General features: G+C 40.2%; 1 protein-coding gene across 1 annotated transcript in view; it reads right to left on the bottom strand.

Moving 5' to 3' along the window:
* ppp1r16b (protein phosphatase 1, regulatory subunit 16B) overlaps positions 1 to 27591 on the bottom strand; it is a 54847-nt gene that overhangs the window by 8896 nt on the left and 18360 nt on the right. The window contains exons 2-5 of the mRNA XM_070843017.1: positions 20212 to 20282; positions 10628 to 10773; positions 8551 to 8654; positions 2345 to 2469 (exon numbers count right to left, since the gene is read on the bottom strand). Coding sequence (XP_070699118.1) covers positions 2345 to 2469; positions 8551 to 8654; positions 10628 to 10773; positions 20212 to 20282 — 446 coding nt within the window. The remainder of the gene's footprint in view (positions 1 to 2344; positions 2470 to 8550; positions 8655 to 10627; positions 10774 to 20211; positions 20283 to 27591) is intronic.

A 27591-nucleotide genomic window follows, 5' to 3' on the forward strand; every position in this document is an offset into this window, starting at 1 on the left:
GTCAGCTGTGAGCGTATGCAGCTACTCATCTGTGGTGCTTAAAGCTGAACTTTGTCACGATGTTCAAGGGAGTTTGTGGTGCCGTTTAAAGTCTGTAATGTTTCCATTTCGATCGCTGGCAGTCACTTTGGTAATATAAAAATCCTGAGTAGGCACGGGAAGGTGCGAGGCTGTGGCTGTGATAGTAAAGATTCATCCATTAATTGTTTGCCAGCACAGCAAAAGGGTGTATTGTGTTACAGTGCAGCGGTACAGAGGGCCAAATCATGCAGATAAAAGAACTGCTTTGTATCTTAACTGCCAATATGAAACCTATGTAAAGTTCTGAGAAGGTGCAACAGGACAGTTTTATTGGCTTCCTGATGTAAACCTACAGAATCTGTACCATGAATTTGTTTTGTCTAAATGTGGCTCACTGCACCTCAGCTAGGCTCTGGCTATTGCTCATGGTAAACAGCTATCTTCACATTCTTTGATTTTTATTTATTTATTCTTTGTGCTTTATTTGTTAATTCATAAATCATTAACTATCTTAATTAATTAATTATCTTTTGTTTCAAATCCAAGTATTTCTTATTAGCATGCACTTTTCCTGTAAGTGTAAGGTTTTTACTCACTTACTGGGCTCATACTGGATTGTGACAGTCTCACTCACCAGTTATTAAACCACTAATCTGGTTTTTGAATAAATTTTCGAGGTGTTTCAGTTTTTGCATGTTGAAATAAAACTTTCACGATTCTCTGTCACAACTTGTAATGTGTTGTTTTTCTCTATTGCACATGTGTTATTACAGGTTTATTCTAATTATGACTGCAGGTGTATTCAGTGCTCACTAACACGCCACTTTAATAGCTGCTGAGCAGTTTGCAATCATACAGCTGATTTGCCTTTAAGAAGATTATAATGAGTTTCTAAATACCTGATTAGTTTGCATGATTTTATAGCCTTGTGAGCCAGTGTTGCAGAGCAAATAATCATTAAAAGGTCAATCTATAATAAAGATGGTCCTCTGAATATTTACACACCATTTGCTTTTTTTCTCTCAGTGCAGACCTGTGAAGCTTGGTAGGTTGATCGGAGTTGTGTGCTTTTCTGCAGCCCTTTTTCCCCACATCAAATACACCCATAACGGCTTAAACTCTTGACAGGTTTTGCTGGCTTGGAAGCAGCTAAAGTGGAGTTACTTAGCCTCATTTTTAGCACTACAGTCTTTAGTGTCATATTTCTTTTACTGCTGTAAGTTTATGATCAATAAAGTCTATGCACTTATATGTCCCTGACACCAATATAATTAATGGTGTTGCTCTTGTCTTGGATTATACTGCATTACATTCATTTAACTTTCATTTTTCATTCATTTAACTTTTGTGCAGTGCAATTTATATTTTCTACCATAAAAACATTGGAAGCAATTTAGGGTTCAGTGTCTGACACATGGACAGGCAGAGCGGAGAAATGACCCACCAACCCTGCAATTAACAGGAAACTCCACACATCAGTATCTGTTTAAAGGTATTAGGGAGTCCGACTGCATGAGGAAAAAATTTATTATGCATTTTGTAGCTCCAGAGGGAGCTGCATTAATTCTGATAAACTGCCTCAAGTGATGCCAGTTGTTTGAAAGAATCTGGGGATGTGGAGTTAGAAAGAAGACCTCCTCTACTAACTGAACTACAGACAGTTTAAGTTAAAGGATACAAAAGAATACTGTCACTGTAGTGCTTTTTTAAACCAACACAGCGTGAATATTGACTGGTCTAATAAATCCCAGTTTATGTGGCAACATAACAAAGGTGTCAGTGCTTTCAGTGAGATCATTTTACACACAAACATATGTTGTCACAAGATCTACAGAGTAGCTGCTTTAAAAAAAAAAATAAAAAAAAGAAAGAGAGCAGTCAGGTTTGCATTACTGACATCACTTATGGATGTTTGCTATTCTCATTTAGCCGCTCTTTGTCACTGTGATGTACTTTGGACATTTTGTTGTCCCTAAACTTGGCTGAAGTTGTTGAAACAATAAAGACAAAAAATAAGCTTTAAGCTAATGCTGGTGCAAAATAACAAATGATAACATTCATGTATAATATTGTACATGGTACATGGTTATAAATATAGTAAATACACATATACAGTTGCTAGACTCCTTATATCATTTTAGCCATGATACTACTTTGTGCATGTTTTATAAGTAGGTGTATATACAGTATATAGATCTTGTTCTATTTTTGCTTTGTTTTTAACAAGCTCAAAGTTGTATTGTACTGATTTGTATTGTAATGTTTTTTATAGGTCACATAAACATAAAAACATTAGTAGAGACAGACGAGCACAAAGTCTCACCAGCGTGGCTCCCTGAGAGTCCTGTTGGTTGACCTCCTCTCCCTGTCTCAGCAGTTCCTGAATGTCTCCCAGCATCCTCCTCTCCGTTGACGCTCGTGTCTCGTTTATCATCTCCTGGGTGATGCCTGTCAATCAAATACACAAGTTTGACACAAGGGAGACAGTTTTTTCCCCCCCCTGACAGATTTATGACACAACTGCAGCATGCTGACGGGGCGGGTTCATCACTGATCTGAGGCACATGGAGGGACAGAGGAGCGCACATAACGCTTAAAAAAGTGGCCATTATTAAGAGAAAGCTTCATCTTCTGCATAGACAACATCTTTAGTCACACCAGAGGATTTCTATTATTAACTGCTCATGAATTCCCCCCCGAAAAGCTTCTCAGCAGGTGTTGAAAATTTAAGGTTTCAAGGAAAGTAGAGATAAGTAAGTTTTAAGTTTGTTGTGTCTCAGTGACCTACAAACGGCACAATGAGCCTACAGGCCCAACTTAGATAGAAAATGAAAAAAATGTTAATATAAAAAGAAATTCACTTTCAGATAATTATTCCCTTTTTTTTTTTAATCTGAGCACACCATTAGTTAGATTAATATGGGTCTTAAATATTTGAAAGAAATGAAATGACTGTGGCAAACAGTAGTTTTCATGCACTTTCATGCTGGCTTTCCTTCCATCTATTGGCAGAGTTTAGCAGTATCTGGCCCAGCTGAAGTCAATTCTGTCTCACCGCTACTCTAAATTCCTCCTTTAATCCATCGCCCTACTGCCAGGTAGGACTCAATACTGTGACCGCCACACTTGACTTCCTCTCTCACGGCTCAGCAGTAATGTACTGTACTGCTAAGCCCGAGTTTAAAGAAATGTCAGATTACCAGTAATGAAAACAGCCTGTCTGTCAGAACCGTGACTCTTAAATTCTAGCGTTGTGTGAATATGTGAGTTACTTACTGGATGAATGAGGTCTACAGCTACTATAAATCAGTTTAAGTACTGTGGATCCCTCATTACCAAAGAAGAAAATTAGAATTAATTTGTCACTTAAAAAGGCTAACGATCCTTCAAATGACAACAGCTGGAAATAAAAGTTCAAAATTGGAATATTCACAGGAGTTACAGAGTTATATACTTTTTCTTTGGAGGACAGTCCGCTGAAATTGGCCACTTTTTTCTTGAAATAAAAAGTAGAGGTAGACAGCCATCATCTGACTGAGCATATGTTATTGTATTTCAGCCATACAACCTTTCTCACGACACCGAGTTATAAACTGACCCTGGGCCAGCGAACGTGAAGGCAAATCTTTCTACTCAGCCAATGTCGCAGCCTCCAGCCCGCCATTTCAAAAAGTCAAACTCCTGCTTCAGCCATGGCCCACATCACCATGTGATGGCCACTGATTGTAATGCTGAGAAATGGTGAGGAGGTAAACTGGTATTTTTCTCTGAATTCACAATCAGAGTTGCAGCTGGAGGGTGTTTGAAGGCGCAGGGATCAGTGACAATCAATGACAGTCCCTTTTGTAGACTTACATGAAATGTTTCCCTCCAGCTACTTTTTTCTTCTGTGTTTTCTGTTGTTTCTGCCAGTGTCAGTCTCTGTGGTATCAATGTCACCATTTCTGCTTTCTGTGTTTCTGTCATATTCTGATTTAGCTACAGTGGTGCCCCGCAGCTTGGATTTTAAGATGTAGAATACAGCAAACATTCATCATTGTCATACTACAACACATGTATGAAGGAGAAAAATCACCACAATTCCTTTGTTCCAACCAAAGAGTCACAAATATTTTGGGGGAGTTTGCTTGATTGACGGTTGTCCCAGCCAATCACAGTGAGCGTTGCTATTTGGCACTCACTCTTCCTATATTAGTTCCTCTAATTCTTCCTTTGACTATAATTTCTTCCCTTTTCACTAAAGATTATAGCTCCAGCAGAGCAATAAAACCAAATTGAATTAGTGCTGCAACTAAGGATTATTTCCATTAATCTGGTGATTATTTCATCTACATTTATCCAGATCCCAGTGTGATATCTGCAGATGTCTTGTTCTGTCTGACCAACAGTTAAACAGAAGCAGCAAACCCTTATGTCTGAACAGCTCTGACCAACAAATGTTTGATATTTTCAAAAAAAACCTTCAGAAACTTGTGAGGGACATCATGGACATCACAGCCATGATTGATTAAAAATGACAAGAGCTGTGCAGCTGGTTGGTTTGACTTTGCTGCATTCGCTGCTCTATTTCACTGGTTCGATTCCTGCAGACATTTCCCCCCTTATCGCTGCATAGATGAACTGGGCTCTATAGGGGAGGATCAAGGAAGAGTCAGATCAGTCAATGCTGTGTATGAAGTGCTGTGTGTATGTGTGCTGGTGTGCCCATCCCTGCAGCGTCTCTAGGGAGAGAAGTCTTATCCAGCAGTACACTGCCGAGAACATTACGGGAGCAATTAGCAGCGCCGCGCTCACTTTGATCAGCTTAATAATCATTCTTCTCACCTACTGTACCGCCATCTGCATTCTGCAGCTTGAGAGATCCCATTGTAAGCTGAGAACCTCATTTCGCCTGTCTCCGTTTTCTCTCTCCGAGCTCCCATCGTTGCCCTTCCGTCCATGTGGGTTTCCAACATTGTCTCACATCCACATTGCAACCCACACTATGTGGTGTCGCCTGCCCTATCTGAACTAGTAAAACTACCAAAACCATTAACCTTGCACCGCTTTAAAATATAGCACTTATCATAACAGGGCTTTTCCTGACCTTTAATTACCCAGGGAAATATGACTGAGCACTCACGATACTCTCCAGCGTCACCCAGCTTCCACAGTTTGCTCCTGTTTACCACTGAGCAGCTCCATTGAAGCATTTGGGATTTAGTATTATGCTGAAGGGCACATTGGCCAAGGAAAATTTCAGCTTTTTTCCAACCTTTTCTAGCATGTACACACACTACATTGACAGTAACCCGCAGCCTTGCACTTATAAACTAGTATGCACAGATGAATAAAACACTAGTTCGGTTAGCCGCAAGTTGCGCTAAACCTAAATATAGAGAGCCGAAGTGATACTGGAACTATTTCTGGGTTTCTGCCTTTTAAAATCCTGGCATTTGTAGCTACACTAAAGATCCAGCCTTTCTCAACTGCTTGTTGCTCTCTTCTTATGACTAGATAAGGACGGTAGGTTTTGAAAAACAATCTAATATCGCTGTTTATTCAATATTTCTGAGGGAAAATTTAACAAACGCCATTACCCATAAGCCTTAGACCTTCACAGGCAACATGTTATAGCTCAACAAAACAGGCGAGGGCCACGGCTAGAAAAGAAATGTCTGAAATAGCAGCAGAACAGAGAGGATCGCTGTTCAAGTTTATAGACAGCAGAGAAGAAGCTTTGGTGATTTTAATGGCTATGGACAAAAGTTAGTACATACGTGCCTGCATTACCATCTCTGAACAGTTTCATTGGAACTGCAAGAGTTTTTTCAAGCTCACAAAGTAATCATTGTTTAACTAAGTGATAAAATCACAAACGTCTCAATTTAGTAGCAGTGGATCAATTAGTATTAGAATAAGGAGCATGAGGCCTGGGAACACACCTCACTTTTTCGTAAAGACCAATGGAAGAGATGCTGAATGAGAGATTGCATTGAGTTATAGATGTGGAACAGAGGCTCTCTACGCTACAACAGCTAATCCAAGAGGCTAATTTCCAGGTTTACTTTCGGTCAGACTTGCAGATGTTTGAAATGATTTATGCAAAACTGAAGTTTATTTGAAAGCTTCAGGGGGCTCACACTGCTTGCCCTGATCTATACAGTTTTGTTGGAGTTGTTTGCAGTTTGCTGAATCTATATAACAGAAATGCGGGCAAAGTTGGGGTGAGCCACTGGCAGAATAAACGCATTCATGGGAATAAGACCCAGGCTGAAAAATCTGACGATTTTGCTTAAAAGGGGGAAAGAGGTTTTCTCATGAGAACATCGATACCACTCTCATGTCTGTATGTTGAATATGAAACTAAAGCCGGCAGCCCGTTAGCACAGACCAGAAAGCGTTCCAAAGACAACAATATTGGCCTACCAGCATCTCTAAAGCTCACTACTCAACACATTATGTCTTGTTTGTTAAATCTGTACAAAATTTGCCACTTTACAGGGGGGGTTATGTGCCAGATTTTTTTGTGCCAAGAAAGAGTCCATGTAACCCCCCCTCCCTCCAAAGCAGCACATTGCAGTTTTTCAGAGTGGTATCAGTCTTCTCAACCTAAAAATGAATAAGCATATTTCCCAAAATATTGATCTATTTGTTTAAACCAACCACTTTTCAGCAGCCGATCTGGGCATTTATACTACAGTATTTCTCTAAACTCAAAGCCCCCAAGGCCATGGATTTTGCTGCTTTGTTACCAACTGTGTGCTCACACGTCTGCCTGTAGATTCAACTGTTTACTTGAAAGCAAAAACAAAACATTGACAAACGCCTATATTAAGTAGGCAGAGTGTGATTCAGCTCCAGTGTAAATAAAGCTGCCTGTCACCAGACTCTCTCTCTTTGTATCAGTCCCGCTTTGTATCACACAAACAGAAATGCAAACACATCTGAAACACAGCGTGAGCTTCGCTTCCTCCCTCCTTGATGTGCATTTATGTGCATGTCAGTGCTGATCTCCTTGAACTCTTTCTCAGCCGTGCCACATGGACAAACTGCGGCAACTGCGGCTGTTTACACTGATGCGGCATGAATATACAGCATCCCTATCCGCGTCCCGTCGGGAGTCAAAGAACTGCGAATATCTCCGAGCTCCCTGAAGTGTCAATCTTGAAACTATGTGGGACACCAAGAGCTTTCTGAGGTCACAACCCTGCTGCTATCTTCCTCAACAATCTGCTCCTGAGGTTGACATACTTTTAAGACTGCGGGAAGCAACAATCACTTTTTTATCCTCCTGCAAAGGTGAAGGAAGTTTTATTCTGTATGTTACAAGTAAAGAAAGGGCTTGGGGGTCAGAAACAACTGTGAAATAAACTGAATTGTGCAATACTGAACATTAGCTAAACCCTTCCCCAACTAAAGCTTAGCAGTCGTAATAAGGCATCATAGGTCTGACAAGTTTTGAGCAGACTTCATGTGCAGACCACAAAACTGCTATAATAACACGGCTAATCTTACACTTAAAGAGCTGAGTGAGAAGGACAAGGTGTAAGAACGGAATTAAACAGCGTGTTTATCGGCTCCAACGTAAGCAGCAATTGTAGTAAGTCTGGTCAACAACATCAGTTTGTAGGTTAACAGGTTACACTGAATAAAAATCTCCATCTATAATGCTGTCAGAGTTTATGCTGACATTAGCGGCTCTGTCCTGCACCCAGCAACTTCAGCCAGCGTTACCCTGGACGGCCATATGTTTGGCAAACTCATGAGCTGGTACTCATCCTAAAAGCCTTTTCTCTTCCAACATTATACGTGAAAACATGTTTACAACCAAAAATGTAAGATCAGCGTTGTTAGAATGAAAAAAACAGTCTGAGTTTACTTTTGGTTGTCATACTAATAGTACTAAAACTATGGTATGGTATTTACATATCCTCCACCACGATCATCAGTGCAGATGCTGACTTTTAACCTGGGACATATGAAGCTTTAGCCTCTGACTTTTAGCACATTATAATGTAGCGATCGAGTGCATATTTAAGCCCTGTTTTCCAAATTTTTTCCTTACTTGTTTCAACTGAAGAAATCAGCTGCAGATCATATCTTCAACCAACTCATGCTGCTGACATTAGCTAAATTAGCTGGCTAGCTACAGGTGCCAGCAGCAGCTGTCATTTCAGCCGGCAAAACCAATGAGAAATGAGAAGCCTGCTTCCGTTCCTCTGCCTCTTGTCTTGTACATGTGGTTTTCCTGGGCCTGTTTTATTCCAGTAATACTCTCAGCTTCACAAAAACATGATGGATTAAAAGCCAGCAATGGTAAAATGATAGTGGTACAAGAACAATCTAACTGTAATAATACTGAAGTAGACACTCTCCAATGGCGTAATTGTGGAGAAGCTATATTTTCTCATTTATTCAATCTGTCTGCAGACATTGTGCCACTTACTGATATTCCCAAACTTATTTCAAGGAGGTACAAAAACTGAGAGCTACAGCCTAAAGATTCTGCCCACGGACCCTGATGTCTGACAAACATTTATACTCTACCTCTGTTGGCCATGGCCGTCTCAATGATGTCCAGTGTTGGGTCGTCTTCACACAGATCGTAGGGCATGTTCCCATCAGAGTTAACTGCCAGCAAATCTGCACCGCTGTGGGAGACGAGCAGATAAAGGTTGAACATATATACTAAGTTTTTAATATTAAGTTTTATAGGCTAAAAATGTTCTAAATATAAAATATCTTATCTTATCTTATCTTATCTTATCTTATCTAGTGGTAAAACAGGCCTGTATTTCATATTTTGACCAGTTGTGAAATCCAAACATGCTTAAAAAAAGCCGATCCATAACTCAAAGTGTTGGACAGGAATGACAAAACAAATCTCAGTTGGAGCACTAATTGATGATGCTAATCAAATTCTTTCGGTCCAGAACAAGTTGGCCGGCATTATTCAGCAGTTTTCTAATAAGTGGTTTCACTGTTGATGACGAGTCCAAGTAATATGATGAATGGCTTGACAAGTCCTGCACGTCAACAGATGGCAGCAGTGTATCTGTATATTTGGTGTGTGTGTGTGTGTGTGTGTGTGTGTGTGTGTTTCTAGTTGCTGCATACAGGCTTTAATCCAGCCCTTTCCATCCACAGGCAGAATCAACATGAGTGTGTGCACATACACTCTTCATTTGTCTACATCTTTGTGCGAGTACACGCTGTTACATCAGATGATCTAATTAAATCCTAATTAAACAAGCCCACGATGTCTATGTCCATGCAACTCTATACCGTACTTATGTGCAGGTGTGAATGGGTCAGTGGAAAGTGGAAACTACACATGAGGATGTTTTCGCCTCTGGAAAACGTGGGTCAGTATTACTGAGTTATGTACCATTAGTAAATCATTACGTGTCTTGGGGCTGGAAAATAATATAATATTACCCTTTGTTCACTTCCACTGGAAGCGAAATGATCATACCTTGTTTACCAAACTCTGCTGTCTAAATTAATAATTCAAAGCAAATTGTAATTAAAACTGTAGTTTGTCTGATGTAACAATAAAGTCCAATGTACTGTATTGAACATCAGTTTGAATTTTGTCATATCATGACATATACTGATATCAGAAAAATGTGGTTAAATAATATTGTGATACTGATTTTAACAATATCTGCATGCTCTTCTATGTACTCTGCTTCAACACAGTATCTTTGTTTTTGTACATTTGTAATTTATTATAATGCTGGATGGGTTTTTTTCTACTATTATTAGTGTGGGCTTGGTAATGCACTGCTGGGTGCATTACCGTCTATTTCTGCTACCCCAGGTTGCATCAGAAATATCTCATCTCTCTTGCCCAGTGCTCAATTAAAAAATAAATCTGGATTTCCTGCAGAATTGACTACGGCGGCCCACTGGGGTCAGTGGCTGCATTTATACTTGAATATTTGACAGTACGACAAAAATGTGCAAGCTCATTTCAGACTGTAGTGTGTGTACAGGTAAGGGTGGGCAATGTGGCCAAAATGTTCATCATGGTATACAATCATACTTATGTAAACTGAATTATTATTTTCTTTGTTATTTGGGACTTCCATACAAACACCTGCCGCTCATGAGTAAACTCAAAACAGTAAAACTGACGTTCTTTAATGCCCCATAATGAGAACAATCATTTCTGGTGTTACAGGTTTTAAAGTGATGCAAATAAACACCAGGCTGGCTTCAGCCTTCAGCCTCCTCCGCCATGTCTGTCTGTATTGTGTTACCTTGCCAGGCAGCTGGATTAGCAAGATCACGTTGAGAATATCTCTCACTGTGCAAACAGTATTGCCATATCTCTACAGGTGGACACATTGCTACCATTAAACAGTATATACGGTCACATCACCCAACCCTATGCACCAGCTGCTCACCCCTCTGTCTGACAACAGCCACTGAGGAAATAACTGAACCTTAATGCAGACTCGATGGGGTGAAATGTTTACTGTTAATTGTCAAGCTAACTTGACCCTTACTCATTAATAATTCTGTCTGACTTAAGCAGAGATGCTCGTTATTTCAGGTGAAGCTGGGCACCACCACTATAAAATCCTGCAGGAAACCCTGCTGTAGCTGCATCTCTTACTGTGCAATGAGGATCTTGACCAGTCCTGCATGGCCACATGTAGCAGCAGCGTGCAGCGGCGTCCACAGCTCGTTGTCCTGAGCGTTGACGCTGGCTCCTCGGTCCAGCAGGATCTTCACCATCTCCTCATAGTTATCTATACAACACTGTAACGAAAGAAGAGGGAGTTTACATTTTGAGGCTGTGGTAATTGCTGATACTGACACAGTTTTTAAACTCACTCATCAAGTATTGTGAGAGATCTGGTGACAGACTGAAATCAGTTTCACAGTTTCCTCTTGTTTGGAGGAACATTGGATGCAGGGAACTCTGTTTTATTATTTTCCATCTGTTGTAGCATATAACTCATACAGTGAGTACTCAGCTGTGCTGCAGTGATGCTGTATGCTTCAGCACGTTAATCACGGCAGGAAAGACATGAAAAGAGACTCATTTGTCACCATGGGCACAGACGAACAAGAAGTCCATTGAGAAGTCAAACTTTATCTCTACAAAAGCTCTTTAACCGCATTTTGCAAAGTGCAAAACTGGGAACACATTAGGCCAATTTGGGAACATTCATTATGACATCTCACCCATTGTGTGGGTTGTTCCCATGGATCTGAGACAAAACTGGAAATGCACCCATAACTCTCACCCACCCACTGAGAGACAAAGACAGAGAGGGACGCAGAGTATTTTCCTTGTTAAATGTGGGTGTGATTATAGGGTGGGGAGGAAGGAGAATTTTTCCATGAAAAAAAACAGCATCCTCCAATCTAGCTGCTGTCGTCAACAGCAGTTTTCTCCATCAGAGCTAATTGGTGCGAGTGTGAAAGTGGCGGCTGAAAGGACGAGAGAAAAACAACAGAGAGAGACTGGATGGAGCAGACATGAAGTCAAAGTCTGGGATTACTTTGTCACAGTAGGAGGGTCACATATAATCAGAAAACGGAGGGATTCAGAGCAAAAGTCTAGTTTCCAAGAAATCTCAACAGGAGCTATTATTTGTGCTGGTTAAGTTGTAGTTTTGAATCAAATCCATCATCCCATCACTCCTGTGTTTACTATATCAAAGAAGAAATGTCAGCAAAATCCTTCTCCCGTTCCCAGAAACAGCTATGTGTTTTTACCAAAGAGCACCTTCTATTTTGCGAGAAGCCGCTGGAGTTTAGTCATTTCTCTACTCTGAAAATGAGACATCTGTCATGATGAAACAGAAAATGTCCTGACAAAATGACTACTGTTAATCCAGTCACGGCTCTACCCACTGAAACCTGTTTACTGAAGATTTAAACAATGGGAGGAAAGGAAAAAAGACTGGTGACAAACAGACACAAAATGGAGATTAAAATAAAGAAAAGGACCAAACAAATCTATTCATTTTGTCAACCAGTTATCCTGCTAACGGTTCGGGGAAGACGGACCATATCCCAGCATGCACTGTGAACAGGTAAGGTATACCATGGACAAAAGGCTAAAATACATGCACTTCCAAGTGTCTCCCACCAAATGAATCCTCTAATACAAACATTACAGTCTCTGTCGAAGACTTTTATATAATTATTGTATCGTTCAAATTCTGATGGTAAGTTGTTAGAAGTTTATGGAAAATGAGACATTTCTGGTGGCATTAATCTACATCGTCCTCTCAGCTCATCACTCTGTGTCTTCAGGTTGCTCACATACACAAAGATGATGCAAATATACATTTTGTACCTTTCAGAAGTTTGACAAACTTGTAAACAGGAGCTGAATGAACACACATTTAGTCTGAACTTTTTTGATAATTGATTAATAGCTTGATTTGTTTTTCAAGCAAAAAAAATCCAAACATTGTCTGGTTGTGGTTTTGCTCTTTTTTGTGTTTCATATCATTGCAAATAAAATGTGTTTGTGTTTTGGTAGAGGCATCTGAAGACATTACTTTTGGCTACTTTTGCTACTTTGTGATGCTTTTTAGGCTAAATGATGAATCAATAAAATCATGAGTACATTAGTGGGTAGATAAAGTAATAATTTGTTGCAGCTCTTTTATAAACTTATTCAGGTAACACAAGAATTACATGAAATCTGTGCGGTAAAATTACATTAACTTTTGTCAAGCAAATATACATTTTATAATTTTGGTTTTATTTTAGTACTTACAGGATGTTTAAGGAAAACCTTCTGTCCTTCCTTCAAACATCTGTTGTAGAAAATACGATATGATGAGTATTATATGAAAACTATCTTCATTAAAGGGCCGTTATGTAACCTCTTTCAGCTTTTAACACAAGCATAATTTCACAGCTTCAACTGACATAAAAGGGAAGTCATAAACATTTTCGTTAACAGGCAATACAAGCTAGGAAATTGGGCACAGACTCAACGATTAATGTGTCATAAAAGTGTGAAGAAGTGTGAAGAACTGTGAAGCAGCGACGTTGTTTCTAGAGCAGAAAGGATAGGACAGAAAGTGGCTGTTGGATACCAAAATCGTCAGCAACTGGCAACCTGATCCCGCAGACATGGTATGGCATTATGGTTATGAGTCACACAACATGGGACAGACGTGCATGTCTGAAAGGGGCTTCTGACTGGATGTCTTTGCTGGCAGGTGGCCGGGTTGCATTAATTTTGAAAGCTTAACATGTCTCTTGTGTTGAGCAATAAACTTCGCCTAAATTTTCTTTTCCCAAAAAAAAGGACTTTTCACCTTTTACTCTCATCCTTATATAATCCGGCACACCGCACATGCTCACCATATAAACCTTGAGAAGTCAAGGTGTGCACAGAAGAATGGATTTACATAAAAGATGAGCTGAATCTCTAGAGGTTTCAAGTATCTGAGAGAAGCGAGAGTCAGACAGGAATACAATGAGAGGCACAAACATGAATATAAAATGACAGGATGAAAATGCCAAGAAAGAGAATGGGAAGGTACATTAGAAGACAGACTAGAGTCACTTTAGAAAATGCAAACAACAACCGCAGCAGACTATTCTACAGCATCCTGTTGATATCATCAAGAGCTTTAGGTGTTTTCATCACAGTTAACAGCACCAACAGTAGATCTACGTAACAAAAATGACTAACTATGTTTTAAACGCAGCAGAACATTACACAGCAATTAAATATACTTGCAAATAGTAGATCTCACTTTTATGACAATAAATATCCTGGTAGCAATAAGTTTCAAGCGGTTAATGTAAGCCAGCCAGCATGAACTGAGCACAGACACTGTTATTTTGCAACAAAGCAAGCAGATGTGACTGTGAGATGATTTATTGGCTGAGACCGTCACCTTTGTCACCACATGCTTCCCTAACGGCCTTGAAACAAAACCTCAATCTGTCTTCTCAGTCACCTGTACTCAGTCTCTGTCTTCCTACCACCTGAGAAAAAACAGCATATTCTAAATGCTTAAACAACAATTACATGTTAAAAAAAAACTGGCATAAGAAGAAAATGAGTTGTGTGGATTCTCTGGAGTTTAGTAGCTTCGACTGCCAAGGCTACTCAGATAAGACAGGTCTGACAGGAGTGTGGGGGGAGTACATAAATTAATACACAACACAAGAGAGGAAATTAAATTACTTCACAGATGCGGAGGATAGATAGCAGGAAGACAGATAAGAGGTGAAATAGATGCATAGAAAGCACAATCGCTGACTGACTGGAAACAGTGCTGGCTGACAAACACATCCTGTGTGTGACATTTTAGTCATGGTGAAAAGTACGTGCATGAAGATTACCAGATTTAAGACACTTAAAGTCAAAAACTTTACAGCCAATTAGATTTTTACAGAAAAAAAAGCATCCACATGGACAATATGTGCCCTGGTTATACACCTCTAAATCCCACATTCAAAATTTTTCTGCAATTCAAAATTCAGGTCTAGTGTCGTTTTCCCGGTTAGAAAAACAACCGACACAATCAAAACTTTGCAGGCGGGATTAAGAATGGAGTCATTATATTTCTGTGCCAGAGCCACAAAGAGACCCTTTTTAAGTGGAGAATGTTAAAAGATTGTGGAGAAATCTCTGTGATATGTATATGAGGAGAATAAGAGCCACATGACACTAAAAGCGGGCAGACGGCATGAAAAGAAAGAAAGAAAAAAAAAGAAGAAATACACGAAGGTCTCAGTAGAAGCAGTAGAGATCCTGGTCCCAGGCACAGAGCACAGTAGGAGGTTCACTTAGAGGTTTCTCTTTTTTCTGAATCTTTTCTGAAGCTACCTGCACCAGACTTGGTGTAAAAGGACCACGGGTGTGAAAAAACTATAACCAGGCCTCTACTGCCAGTGATTCTCAGATAACTACAGTGAGAGGCAGAATGAGTGAGTGTCTATTTGACCTTCTTCTAAAACTACCAAAAGCAGAAGTGGTGCTCTCGTTTATTTGTGTCGACTACTTCCGGAGTCAGTGGTGTCAAAAGAGCCTCAAAGACGACAGATTCAAAAGGAAAGAGCATGAGTCACGAATTTCCATCTTTTACCATGTGTGTGCGTATGTATGACGGTTTTAAATTGGCAAATAGCACATCTCGTTACACAGAGATGGTAATTCAAAGAGCACATTATGGATTTTATTTTCTGTCTGAGTCTGGTAATTGGCAGGCTTGAAGATATATAATTCAGGAAAAATGAGCAGCCTCATAAAACTGACAAGAAGAAGAGTCTTAAGAGACATACAAGCTTGTCAAAGACATCCGATATACTGATGGATTAAGTCGCATCTAAAGCTCCAGCCTGCAGCAGTGGCATGACAGATGTCATCAGAAAAACCCAAGAGACTGCAACCTACACACTAGCTAACAACTAGGCTAATCTCCTAACCTCCTTCTGAATAAACCCACATACTTCAGCCCACCTGCTTGGCTAATCTCTTATCTTTTCCTTTGAAAACACACACACACACACACACACACACACACACACATACTTGCATACTTACTTGCACCCACAAGCTAAGTAGCCACTAAACATAACTCCTAGCCTTACCATGTAGATCTCATCAGCCTCCACCCTTCGTGTCTTGGCAACAAGGCAATGGGGACAAGCAAGGAAATAATGAGCCTTTCATGAAAACTATTCACACAAGGATGGGAGTGTGGCTCTGACAAAGGCTCAGATTATGCCTAACGTGGTTGGGGAACAACAGCAACAGTCTTACTTGGATCCGTCAGTGGGCCGAGAGGACCGTGGTCCGGCAAAGTGACAAGGAAGACTGAGACTGAATGGTGAATGGTTGAAATTCAATCAGGGCTAGTGCCATGAGGCCTGCCAGTGACAGAGCAGAAATACTGAGGAGTTAAGTGAGCGAGACCAGGACCAGGTGGCTGAGAGTGCAGCTAAGACTGCAGGAGGTTAAAGGATAAAAGGACTCTAAATTTTACCAGAGCTGATAGGAATAATGCAAAGCATGAAGTGGGAAGGGGGCCTGAGTGTAGACACTCAAGATACCGAGTTCAGCTGTTGAGAATTAGACCTAAAAGGCTAAATGAACTGAATCCAGGCAGTGACAAGCAGCTGGGAGTATGGTGGATAATATCTGTGCTCAGGTACAACTTAAACCACTGAACATGTCATTTTCCTGTCACTCTCTTTCACTTACTGTTTAACAGGGCAGCGCTGCCTAAAGCTCTGAACAATAAATGAAAACATGAATAACAAATGGTACAGAGAGACTAGAGTGACGGTTATTAGTGAACTTGGGGAGGTGAGTCTAAGAACATGGCACTGAACGGCTGGCAGGTCTGACTTTAAGGTCCTCAAAGGCTTCAGTAATGAAGAGCTGAATGACTGATGAAAAGTCAGGGACAACACAGGAATGTGGTCTCACAACTTCACAGCTTGACATGATCAAGTCCTGCAGATGATCATTACAGCAGAAGTTAAAAGCCTGCCTCAGTCATCTCTGTGCCGGTCTCTGCCATCTCTGCATGAATATTTTAATGGCCGGATCACTGAAGTAAATGTTTTTAAATGTGACTCCAGCAGGCTGTTGATTTTCTGCATCGTGTCCACTCAGTCACACCGGGCTCCTGAAGGGCGTTGTCTTCTGTACTGGTGGCTACAGAGAAAGTGCTGCTTTTAAAAGCCTGTTCAGTTATCAATATTTTGTAGCTGGACATTTGGCAGGGAAATTGAACTATTATATGAAATTAAAACTGCTCAATGCCTGAAATCAGGCATGGTGCCTGAGAACCTTAAGCCCTGTGTCTGTGCCTCCTACATGAGATTAGCTTCACTCCCACGTTCCTGCTCATACTTTCACTTATCAGCTATAATTTACAGATTATTTTAAACCATATCGGAGCTGTAAATTACAAGCCAACCTTGCTTTTGTTGCCTGAGTCCTCTGTATTGGCTCCCCCATGTTTTAGCCATAGTGGTCTCTTTGAAATGAATGAGGCTGTGTTTTTGATACAGTAATTATGATGGTCTGAACATAATGCATAGTCATAACCTTCACTTGTCCTTCACAGCCTCCCTATGTGATCTAGCCAGCTAACTTATATATTCTCTATCAGAACTGAAGCTGTCAGGGTGATTTCATGACGCATTAACTTCTTCTCAAGGGCTAACATAGTAAATATTGAAGTGTATATAGGTGTGTGTGTGTGTGTTGTGTCACATACAGTCTTGTGCCCCTACAAGCCATCTATTGATTAATGTCTCACATCAGTGAGGTGAGACCAAGCCTAGATGGGTATGACATCTCATTTAGAGAAACATCACTCCCCCACACCGCCCCTCTTCCCTCCTCACCACCCCATTTTCCTTCATTTATCTCACCCTCTGCCATATGGTGTATGTGTGTCTGTGCACATCCGTGAATGCCCCATGTGTGTTTCTGTCCCCATTTTGTCCCCAGCTGCTGATGTGTGTATGGTGGTATTTGTAAAACTGTGGCAGAAGTAAAAAGGTCTCATCTTGAGGACAGTGTGCAGGCTGACCCATCCAGATAGCAGATTATCGGGTACACGCACATTCAAAGCCGAAAGGTCAATCTGATCTCTTGGCAGCCAGTGGCCCACAGCTTTTAAAACACCAACCACACAAGTGGTGACTGATGGACTTCAATTTTCTCCCCCCTGTTCATTTCTCTGCTTCCCAGCAGGAGCCTTAATATTAGGCTTTGAGCAGCCAAGAGGGAAAGGGAGAGGGCTGTGTTAACTGAGGCAGATCGAAAAGAGGCAAAGGAGAGAGGACTTAAAGTGTCAGAGGTACAGTACAACTGTGGAGACAAATAAGAGGTGCTAGGAAGAATGAAAAGCAGAGAAGAAACGGAGGTGTTCAATGAGCATCACATCCTTTGAAATGCTTTAAGATGAGGAGAGTCCTCCTTGAGGAAGTCAGATTTGGTTTTCATTTTACTTTGAAATCTGTCTACAGGGGTTAAGAAAACTTTACACTGTAAACATCTCCTCTTCTACCCGGAGAGATGTTGTGCAGACTTTGATGTGGGTTTAGCATTTCCAGCGGGTGACTTTTCAGTGTTTGAGGGACAAACAAAATGGTTTGATGCTTGTTTGTATTGTATTGTAACTGGTTTTGTAGACAGTTGTCTGTTAAACTAAATCAGTCCTTCCAGAATGGTGTGTGTTCAATTCAAGAATCTGAGAAGTGCAGGAGCTGGTTTCACAAACACATTTTAGATTGGTTGGTAGTTTTTAGGGCAGTCTTATTTTTGCTCTTAGATTAAAAGGCGCAGTGTGTAGGACTTTGTGGCATCTATCAGTGAGGCTGCATGTTACAACAAATGGAAAGCTCCTTGGCTCACCCATCCCTTTCCAAACGTGGAGGAAAAGCTACAGTGGCCCATAAGGATTCGTGCTCCGTTGCAGTTTTTTGTGCTTTTGTCCATTTTGTAGCAATTTGGGTTCTCCAACTTCTCACAACACAAAATTATGTTCCTCTTCTTTTTTTCTTGGTCTTTCAACTGATGCATTTGCGCCAACAAATTCAAGCTGCCACTTCAATGCAAAAACAAGAAAGGCTCTTGTTTGTCTGTTCTGGGCTACTGTAGAAACATATGGCGCTCTGTAAGTAGACATAAAGGGCTCCTTCTAAGCTATTTAAAAACACAACAATTCTTAGTTTCAAGTGATTACACACCACTGAAAATATAATACTGAAACTGTATTCCATCTCTGCTAAATCCAACTCACTGGACTTTTAATCTGAAAATAGAGAAGTTGACAAAACTCTGAGCCAGGTGAGTTAGCAGAAGTTTTGCCAGTCCTGCCACATTAAGAGGACACAGCAGCTCTGGTCAGTGCTGCCCTGAGATTTTATGCTACTGGAAGTAAAAATGTCCTGTAACTGTTGAATTCTTCCAGAAGGCAAACATTTTCTGCTGGAGTGAACAATGCTAAGCAGGTGGACACGGTCAGCCATGCTGTTCTGTCATATATTCAGTTTGAAAAATGTTACCCAGAATTCACAGCAAATTAGTCCAACTTAAAATGGTCAAGAACTAGAGAGGTTTGTGCAACGGATGAATGAAGACGTCTATGTGAAGTCTGGCTAACAGTGTGAAGTCAAAAGTAGTCGGCCCCACGATTTGATTTGATGAATCTAAAGTTTAGACTCTCAGCAAATACAATGAAAAGTGAGACGGTCTCTGGCACTGTGATAACAGGAACTGGCTATAAGTCAGATGAATGAAGGATAAACATTTTCCAAATCAAAGGCTGGTTGATTTGTGACTAAATGAGACGTGTAATTATGTATTATTTACACAGACTACTGAGCAGTTTTTAGTGAAAAATGATCTGGAGCATTGGTTTGGAAGAGATGAAGCTTAGCTTATCATGTTAGTAATGGCTCTAATTAGCAAGTGAAAATAGGCCTGATCTCCTCTATCAACTTCCTACATCAAAATGGACTTATTTTCTTAATAATGAACTCATTTTCAGTGGCAGAAGACTTCAGCACTCTATTCTGCACAAGGCTTATAATTCCTACCACTGCAAACTAACCACACCAGGAAATGATTTCATTATATTTCCATAAAGATGGTAATGGTACAGTTGGATTTGTCTAATCATTATATTTTGTAAAGTCTTCAGTATTTTGTATCTTTCTCAAACTGTTTGTTACATATTAACATTACACACTGCTTGAATCATGTCATACTAACGTAATACTAATACTAGTATTATAATTAGCACTAGTGATACTCCTACTACTACTAACTACTACCAACAACAATAATAATAATCCTACTATGCTTTTCTAATTGGTAAAATTGGAAAAGTTGCTGCAGTGTATAACCCTTTTGTCCAAAGCACTTTACAATTGTAAGGCACTGGTCTAACCATGAGAAGCAATTTGTGGATTAGTGACTTTCCCAAGGCGCCGCGGATCGAACCACCACCGCTGCCATTACTGGATGATTGCCTGATCTACACGAGGACATCATGAGGCTGCATTTTTTATATCTGACATACTAACAATCGAACTACGACATCATTTGTCATTTTCAATTTGAGATGAGACACACAGGCTTTATTCATTAGAGCCACAGTTTCGGGGAGAAAAACCCATCTGAGACGTAGGATGTAGAGAGGCAAACAGGTGGAGCCATGGAGACGAGTGAGATGATCTTACCTGATGCAGGGCGGTGAGACCATCTTCATTGCAAAGGTCTGGACTCACATTGTTCTTCAGCAGATAACGCACTGGTGGAAAGAAGAACGAGAAACACATGAGATAAGGTGGAAGTCTAAATTGAACGGGAAATGTTTCTCATTGAAATACTGCCTTTCCTTCAGTTGGCTCAAATAACTGGATTTCCTCTTACAAATTAAAGAAGATTTGGAGGTCTCACTTCACTGCATGCTTCACTTGCACTAATGAAACAACATTTTGGGGCTGAGAACTGAAAAACATTCAGTTAAGAGGAAAACATGTTGCATAGCGACACGGCTGTTTGGTTATAATCCATATTTCAGACCTGCATATGATGTTGTGGCTGCTGCAAACAAACAATACATGCCGGGTAAAAGCGTGATCCGATTCAATACAATCCAATTCCTCCTAATTGCTCACACATTCTGCAGATGCACCTTAATTTAACCTTTTGTTGCCCACTGATATCATCCACCAATCAATCTGCAATCCATTAATCTTACTGCATCATCGTGATCCATCCCTGCAGGAACTTCAATCTCTCAAATTATCAGCCCTGCCAGGATGTTACCCAACTGACCTTGGAAATATGGATGAATGATGGGGGAATGTGAGGGAAGAGCTGGTGATGGAGGATGATGTAATAACGCTTAGGATTACACTGTTTGTCTGCCTCACAGCCCAAACAGATAAACCTTCCACCCAGACTCTTAATTCACAAAATATCAGCTATCACAGTCTGCACATTGGACAGCTGCCCGACTGCCAACACTGCAAAACCTGCTGGCCTGAGCAGGAAGCAGCAATATAGGGCTCCTCGCCGCGTCATTATTATCCGCTGTTTTTTGCAACGCTGCCAGCTGCCTTTATTTCAGAGAAAGAAAAAAAAACAGAGCAAGTGGATAAATCAGGTTACAATGCTGCGACACTGAGCGCTCAAAGAGAGATGAGAGAGATTTGGGATGATTGTAACATCTGTCCCCTGGGGGAAAAGAAAGTCACGTACACCTGAACTGAATATACCACACAAATGCACACAAAAACACACAGCCAGAGGGCTATACTGTATATATATATACACACACACACACACATATACAGTACAGACATGGATGTTAAACATAGAAGGAAGTCAGAAGTTTTTCCACACCTCAAAAAAAGCAAATGCTATAACCTGCATTTACATACAGCACATTTATATCACAGTAGCAAATGGCACATTCTGACAAGATGTATTTATTTATCTTTGGCTTCTTCCACTATTCACTATTTTCTGTTCACTACTATTTAGGCCAAATGATAAATCAGTTAATCAAGAAAATACTCAGCAGATTCACATTTAATGAAAAATAATCGTTAGTTTCAGTGGCAAAAAAAACCAGAACGTTAGCAGAGCAACAGCAGCAATTTCAGTCCTGCTTCTACATAGGATGCAGTATTGAGTGTCGGTCACCTGTGTTTTGCCAGCTGTAGCTGCACATGGTACACACACACACACAAACACAAATGCAAGCACCTTTTATATGGCAAAAGCAGGTACTTTGAGATCTTTCTCCTTGAGGAGTGCCCATGATATGAACAACATTTTTATTAGCCAGCTAATGAAGACAAGGAAGAGAGGTTTGCCAGAGATGAAGGTCATGACAACAAGATGATTGGTGGATGAAAATTCGACCAGTAGAAAGGTTAATATTTATGCACAGTGGCCGGGTTGTAGTTGAGTTTCCTTTAAGTGAGTTACGTCTTAGCACTGTTGGACGATAATGGCAGCTGGTCATTATGGAGACATATTATGCAATCCACAAAATCTGGCTGTGATAGCTTTTTTTCTATAACAAAGTGGAATGATGGAAGTGCAGCCATCACCAGCTTATCTCTACTATCTTACTTCCTGAATCCTGTATCTGTTAGACCCCTATTAGGCGTCTGATAGACAACACTGTCAACAGTCTCACTGGGATATTTGACTTCAGTACAATCACAACCATCGATACAGGAGCTCAGCAACTCATCGCCATCAAAGCAGTCAAAATCAGATGCCATTCAAATCCAAGGCTGCCAAACCAAAACTAAACAAGTTGAGCTCCTGCAGCTGTCAGCAGCCACCAAAACCAATGTTTCACTCTTCATGCACTCCTGTAAGAGGTAAGTGAGGAAAAAAGTGAAATATTTCAGTGAGTGCTGAGAGAATTGGACCCAAGGTTATACAGTGAAAGCTCAGTCTGACTGCATCCAATAAATGTCACACACCATCTCTGCTCTCCATTGTGCATTTGATGTGCTGTGCAGTAGATGAATAGTGTACAACAACACATCTCATCTACAGCACTACCATAAGATGACATAAACGGTATTGTGATTTTCTTGTAATTAGATACAGAGCTATTTTTCTGTATTTCAGAATCTTCAGGGAACTTTCTAAATGTCATCGTTAGCTGCCTGAGGAGATTATAATTGAATTCAAATTCGCTAGAAAACTGCGTTTCAATTAAACTATTTAGGAGGATGTATCTCCAAAAATATAATGACGGCTTTACTTTTATTTCCTTTTGCCCAGAGGAGGTCAGCGTATGTTCCAGTCACTTTGTGACTCTCAATAAGTGGCTGTGGTGTATAAATGTATTTCTCTGTTATAAGTATGAATCAGAATGTAAAGCCTGAAGCAGCACACATATGTTAATGCACTTTTAGGTACTCAAAAATGACACATAAGACACTAGATAACTTAAAAAACCTGCTTCTACCAAAGCCAGGCCAGTTGGCATTGTCTAAGCTTTTTGTTTAATTTGAGAAAACCCTAAAAAAAAGGGCAAAAGTCTGATAAATCCAGATGTAAAAGCTGAGATTTACCATCATTGACAATGTAATGAATTGTAATATGGCTCTAATTTATACAACCGACTGTTGCACCAGCAAAATTTGCTACGTTTTTTTCCCCTGTGCTGCTTAATTTACTGTGGCAAATGAATTGCTGCACCAATGAGTCACAGTGTGGGTGTGACAGCTCCAAAATAGTAATGAGAGGATTTCAGGAGGTCATGAAAGGATTTTTTATTGATTTTTTGGAGTAGATGTTAGACCTTTTCCTTGCCCTCATATGCAGAGATGTTAGAGTTCAGCTACAGTTTCACAACACAGCAGTTAGTGGGGATTCAGCATTTTATAAAAGGACACTTCAATAAGACAAATACCTGCTAGAACTGGAGCTGGAACAAAGTTCGAACTTGGCCACCTGAATAAATAAACCAATATGCTTTTTGTAAAAGTTTACTTTCTCTATATAAGTCCTGATTCTGTTTTTTATACTATTGATTCAATAGAATAAGCAAATGTGGCCACATAAAGTGCTCAATTCACAAAAAGATTGATCATAGTCTTGTTATCAGACACCTGTCTGTCAACCAGCTCGACAGCTGCAGGAGCCTCAGTCTCACCCTCAGAAGAAGACACACACACATGGACACAAGATCTACTACATGAAGATCTACTACTAAGATCACTACATGAACACACACGCTAATTTTCTCCTGTCTGCAATCTGACAAATGCACACACTACTTTGCAAAGGCCTAAGGCAGGTGTGAAGAAATGCTGAAGTGAAGTGTGAAGTAAGAATAATTTCAAAAATATAAAATTTGATATTTCATTTTTAGCGATTTACAAAATGCAAAGTGAGCGAACGGGAGGAAAATCCAAATCAATATTTGGTGTGACCAGTCTTTGCCTTCAAAACAGCATCAATTCTTCTAGGTACACCTGCAGGGAGTCAGGTGTATAATTAACCAGTTATACCAAACAGGTGCTAATGATCATCAGTTTCATATGTAAGTTGAAGCACAGTCATTAAATGAAACAGAAACAGCTGTAGGAGGCTTAAAACTGGGTGAGGAACAGCCAAACTCTGCTACCAAGGTGAGGTTGTGGTATGGCAAGACTGAGCACAGCAACAAGACACAAGGTGGTTATACTGCATCAGCAAGGTCTCTCCCAGGCAAAGAGTTCAAAGCAGACTGAGACTTCATAATGTGCTGTTCCAGCTCCTTTGAAGAAGCACAAAGAAACAGGCAACACTGAGAACCATAGATGCAGTGGTCAGCCAAGGAAACTTAGTGCAGCAGATGAAAGATCCAGGTTCATGGAAGAACTACAGCCAAAAAGCCATAACTCTGACATGGAAACATGGCCAAGCAGCTCAACTATGCATGAAAACATAGGCGCTGGGGCGCAGAAAAATGGCAGCAGGTGCTCTGTAGCAGAAGTCAGTGTGTTCACTGAGTTTGGAGTTTGGAGCTGCAGTTTGGAGCTGCAGTTCTGCAGATGGAGTTGAGGATTTGGTCAAAATTAATGGTTTAAGGAAATACAGGCAGATACTTATCCATCATGCAGTAACATCAGGGAGGAGCCTGATTGGCCCAAAATCTATTCTGCAGCAGGACAACGAAACATACAGCCAATGTCATTAGGAACTACCCCCCCCCCCCCCACACACACACACACACACACACACACAGAGCCCTGATCTCAACATCATCCAGTCTGTCTGGGATCACTTGAGGAGACAGAAGGATCTGAGGCAGCCGACATCCACAGAAGATCGGTGGTTAGTTCTCCAAGATGTTTGGAACAACCTGCCTGCTGAGTTCCTTCAAAAACTGTGTTCAAGTGTATCTAGAAGAACTGATGCTGTTTTGAAGGCAAAGAGTGGTCACACCAAATGGATTTTTCTTCTGTTTGCTCACTTTCTTCACAAATAAACAACTCAATTTTATATTTTTCTTATTTTACAGCATTTCTTCACACCTACCAAAAACTTTTGCACAGTAATATATGTGCACGTGATGGAAACATCTCATAACAAAGTGTGATGCTCTGAACTATTTCTGTTCTTCCTATTGTTAAAAATACAATGTTCTCAGAGACATTGATTATACGTCCAATATATCATCTATAGCCACGGCAGACGTGTCGACCTTTAGATTTTTTGACAGACTTTGCTGTGTTAATGGGGCTGTCATAGAAGAGATAAAAGGTGTTGAAACAGTTTGAGCTGTGTCTTTTATAAGAGCAAAAGTGAAATGACTACATGGAATAATTAGCTTACTACTTACAGTAGTAGCACAAAAGGGGATTTCAACACAAAATCATCACTGCGGTAGGCACATTGCTATCTAAAGAGAAAGAAAGGTTGTGGGGATCTGGATGAAGTTAAACTTGAAGTCCATCTGACATCTCGCTTATACAAAACCAACCACAAAATGCACAAATAGTCTTGATTCGTGGTCTGGTAGCCATTATAGTGAATAAAGAAAAAATACAAATTTTGCAACACCTCTGAGGAGATAACAGAGATCTCATTTCTGCTGCCTCCAGCTTGAACAAACTCTATATTTCACCATGACCGAAAACAATCCAGACGGTGTATAAATAGAAAAAAAAAAAAAATCAGGATGAGTGACAGAGCAGTGTGTATCTAGTGCTGGCGTTCACGCTGACCCTGTCACTGTTCACTTCCCCTGCTGGAACATCCTGCTATTAATCTCCATTAATACAGACCGGAGTCACATACACAAAGCTCTCTGTTAAGTCAGTCTGTGTGTACATCATGACACAGTTACACCAAATGTATTGTTTTCATGTTATTCTCAGTCAGGTGGGAGCCCCTCGTGTATTTGTATTTATGTGTATAGATTCTCCTCTGCATGGGTTCAACATGTTGGCCGTGCACGCAGCGATAAACACGTTTTCACATTGTTTTCACAGTGTTTGAGTCTGGAAAAGTAATCAGAGGGCGACAGTTATGTCTAACAGCGCCTGCTCTTGAGGCTGGAAATTGTGCATTTTAAAATATGTGCTGGAAACCAGAGTGAGATTAACAAATGCACAGGCAGGCAGACATAGACACACTCAGCACCACCAAATAGCTTGATTTTTGATTGGTATTTAGGCAGGCATGCAGGAAAATATATGCATTGGTGGAGAATTGCTTTCCCTGTGACAGAGTATGGGCGCTGATGCATTAGTCGGGATGAAACAGATTTGAGCAATGATGTGACAATGAGAGTGATGTGAAGAAAAGTGCAAAACAGAGAGAAATGTAAACAGCATGGAGAGAAAGAGAGATGGCTCAATTTGAAAAACACACTTTCATATAGTTGTGTTCTCGCTTAATATTTATGAATGTTTCTGCTGTTTGTTTCTGCTCTCTTTTAATGCATATTTTATGTTGTCTTTTGTTGTGATTTTTTTCATGTCTGGGTGGAGTATTTGTTTTCAATCTTTGGGCTGTCTGAACCAATTTGTGTAAACAATGTTCAATAAAGTGCTTATGAAACACAAATTCTCCAACTTTTATGCAATTTACTGTAGTCACAATATGATGGTATAAGGTGCATCTGTGCAATCACAATGGCCTCCTTTATCGCGTCAAAACCTGTCATACAGAGATGCACACAATAACACAAAGAAATGCAACACTAAGGCAACTTCAGCATCCGTTTCTCCATTTCTCTCGGCTAAGAGTCTTGAAATATGCTTTTTTGTTCCTTAAGTGCGAACAGACAAAAACAGCAAAATAACCTACATTTTCTTCTAAAGTGTAGCCACGGACTTTTGCTTTTCATGTTAGTGGAACACAAAATGCATTACCAGGTTATATTTTGCTCTTGGACTTCATATTTCAAAGAACAGAGTGTTTGATCTTTACATGATCTGAATCTATTTGTATCAACAGTGATCTCTTTTTGCTTGGATGTATCCTGTTACACCTTTAGGTTTTGTTATACAATATATTTCTGTATGTGACTTATGAGTTCTGGGCTGACGACACTCTGCTATCACATTAAAATCTGTATAATATGAAAATCTCCAAGGGCAAACCTCTAAGAGGTGATTTGTCACACACATGCAAACGGTTCAAACTCACATAATGAGGCAGTTCAAACACAATCCCTCCCTGCTGAAAGATCGATGGCTGAGAGATTCTGCCTTTTATAATGAAAGCAAGAGAGAGGGCATATTAACATCAAAACAAAAATAACGACGACAACAACAAACCCCCTTTTAAAATCATTAAGTAATTAACATGCTGTAATTACCAGATAACTTTCTGGACACATTAACTTACACAGGGGAGAGACAAAATCATGTCAAAACCTCTTAAATTAGACTACTTATCTTTATTACCACAATTACAAACACTTTTAAAATGTCAATTATCCGCATTTACTAGATGCAAAATAAATCAGACATTAGCACATTAGCACCAACATGTGAGGGTACGAAACACCTAACAGAGCTCCAAACTAATCACCTGTCTCAATGTCAACATGTTGATGATCCGCAGGTATGATGTTTACTATG

This window comes from Pempheris klunzingeri, chromosome 2 (assembly GCF_042242105.1).
Source record: "Pempheris klunzingeri isolate RE-2024b chromosome 2, fPemKlu1.hap1, whole genome shotgun sequence".
Lineage (NCBI taxonomy): Eukaryota > Metazoa > Chordata > Actinopteri > Acropomatiformes > Pempheridae > Pempheris > Pempheris klunzingeri.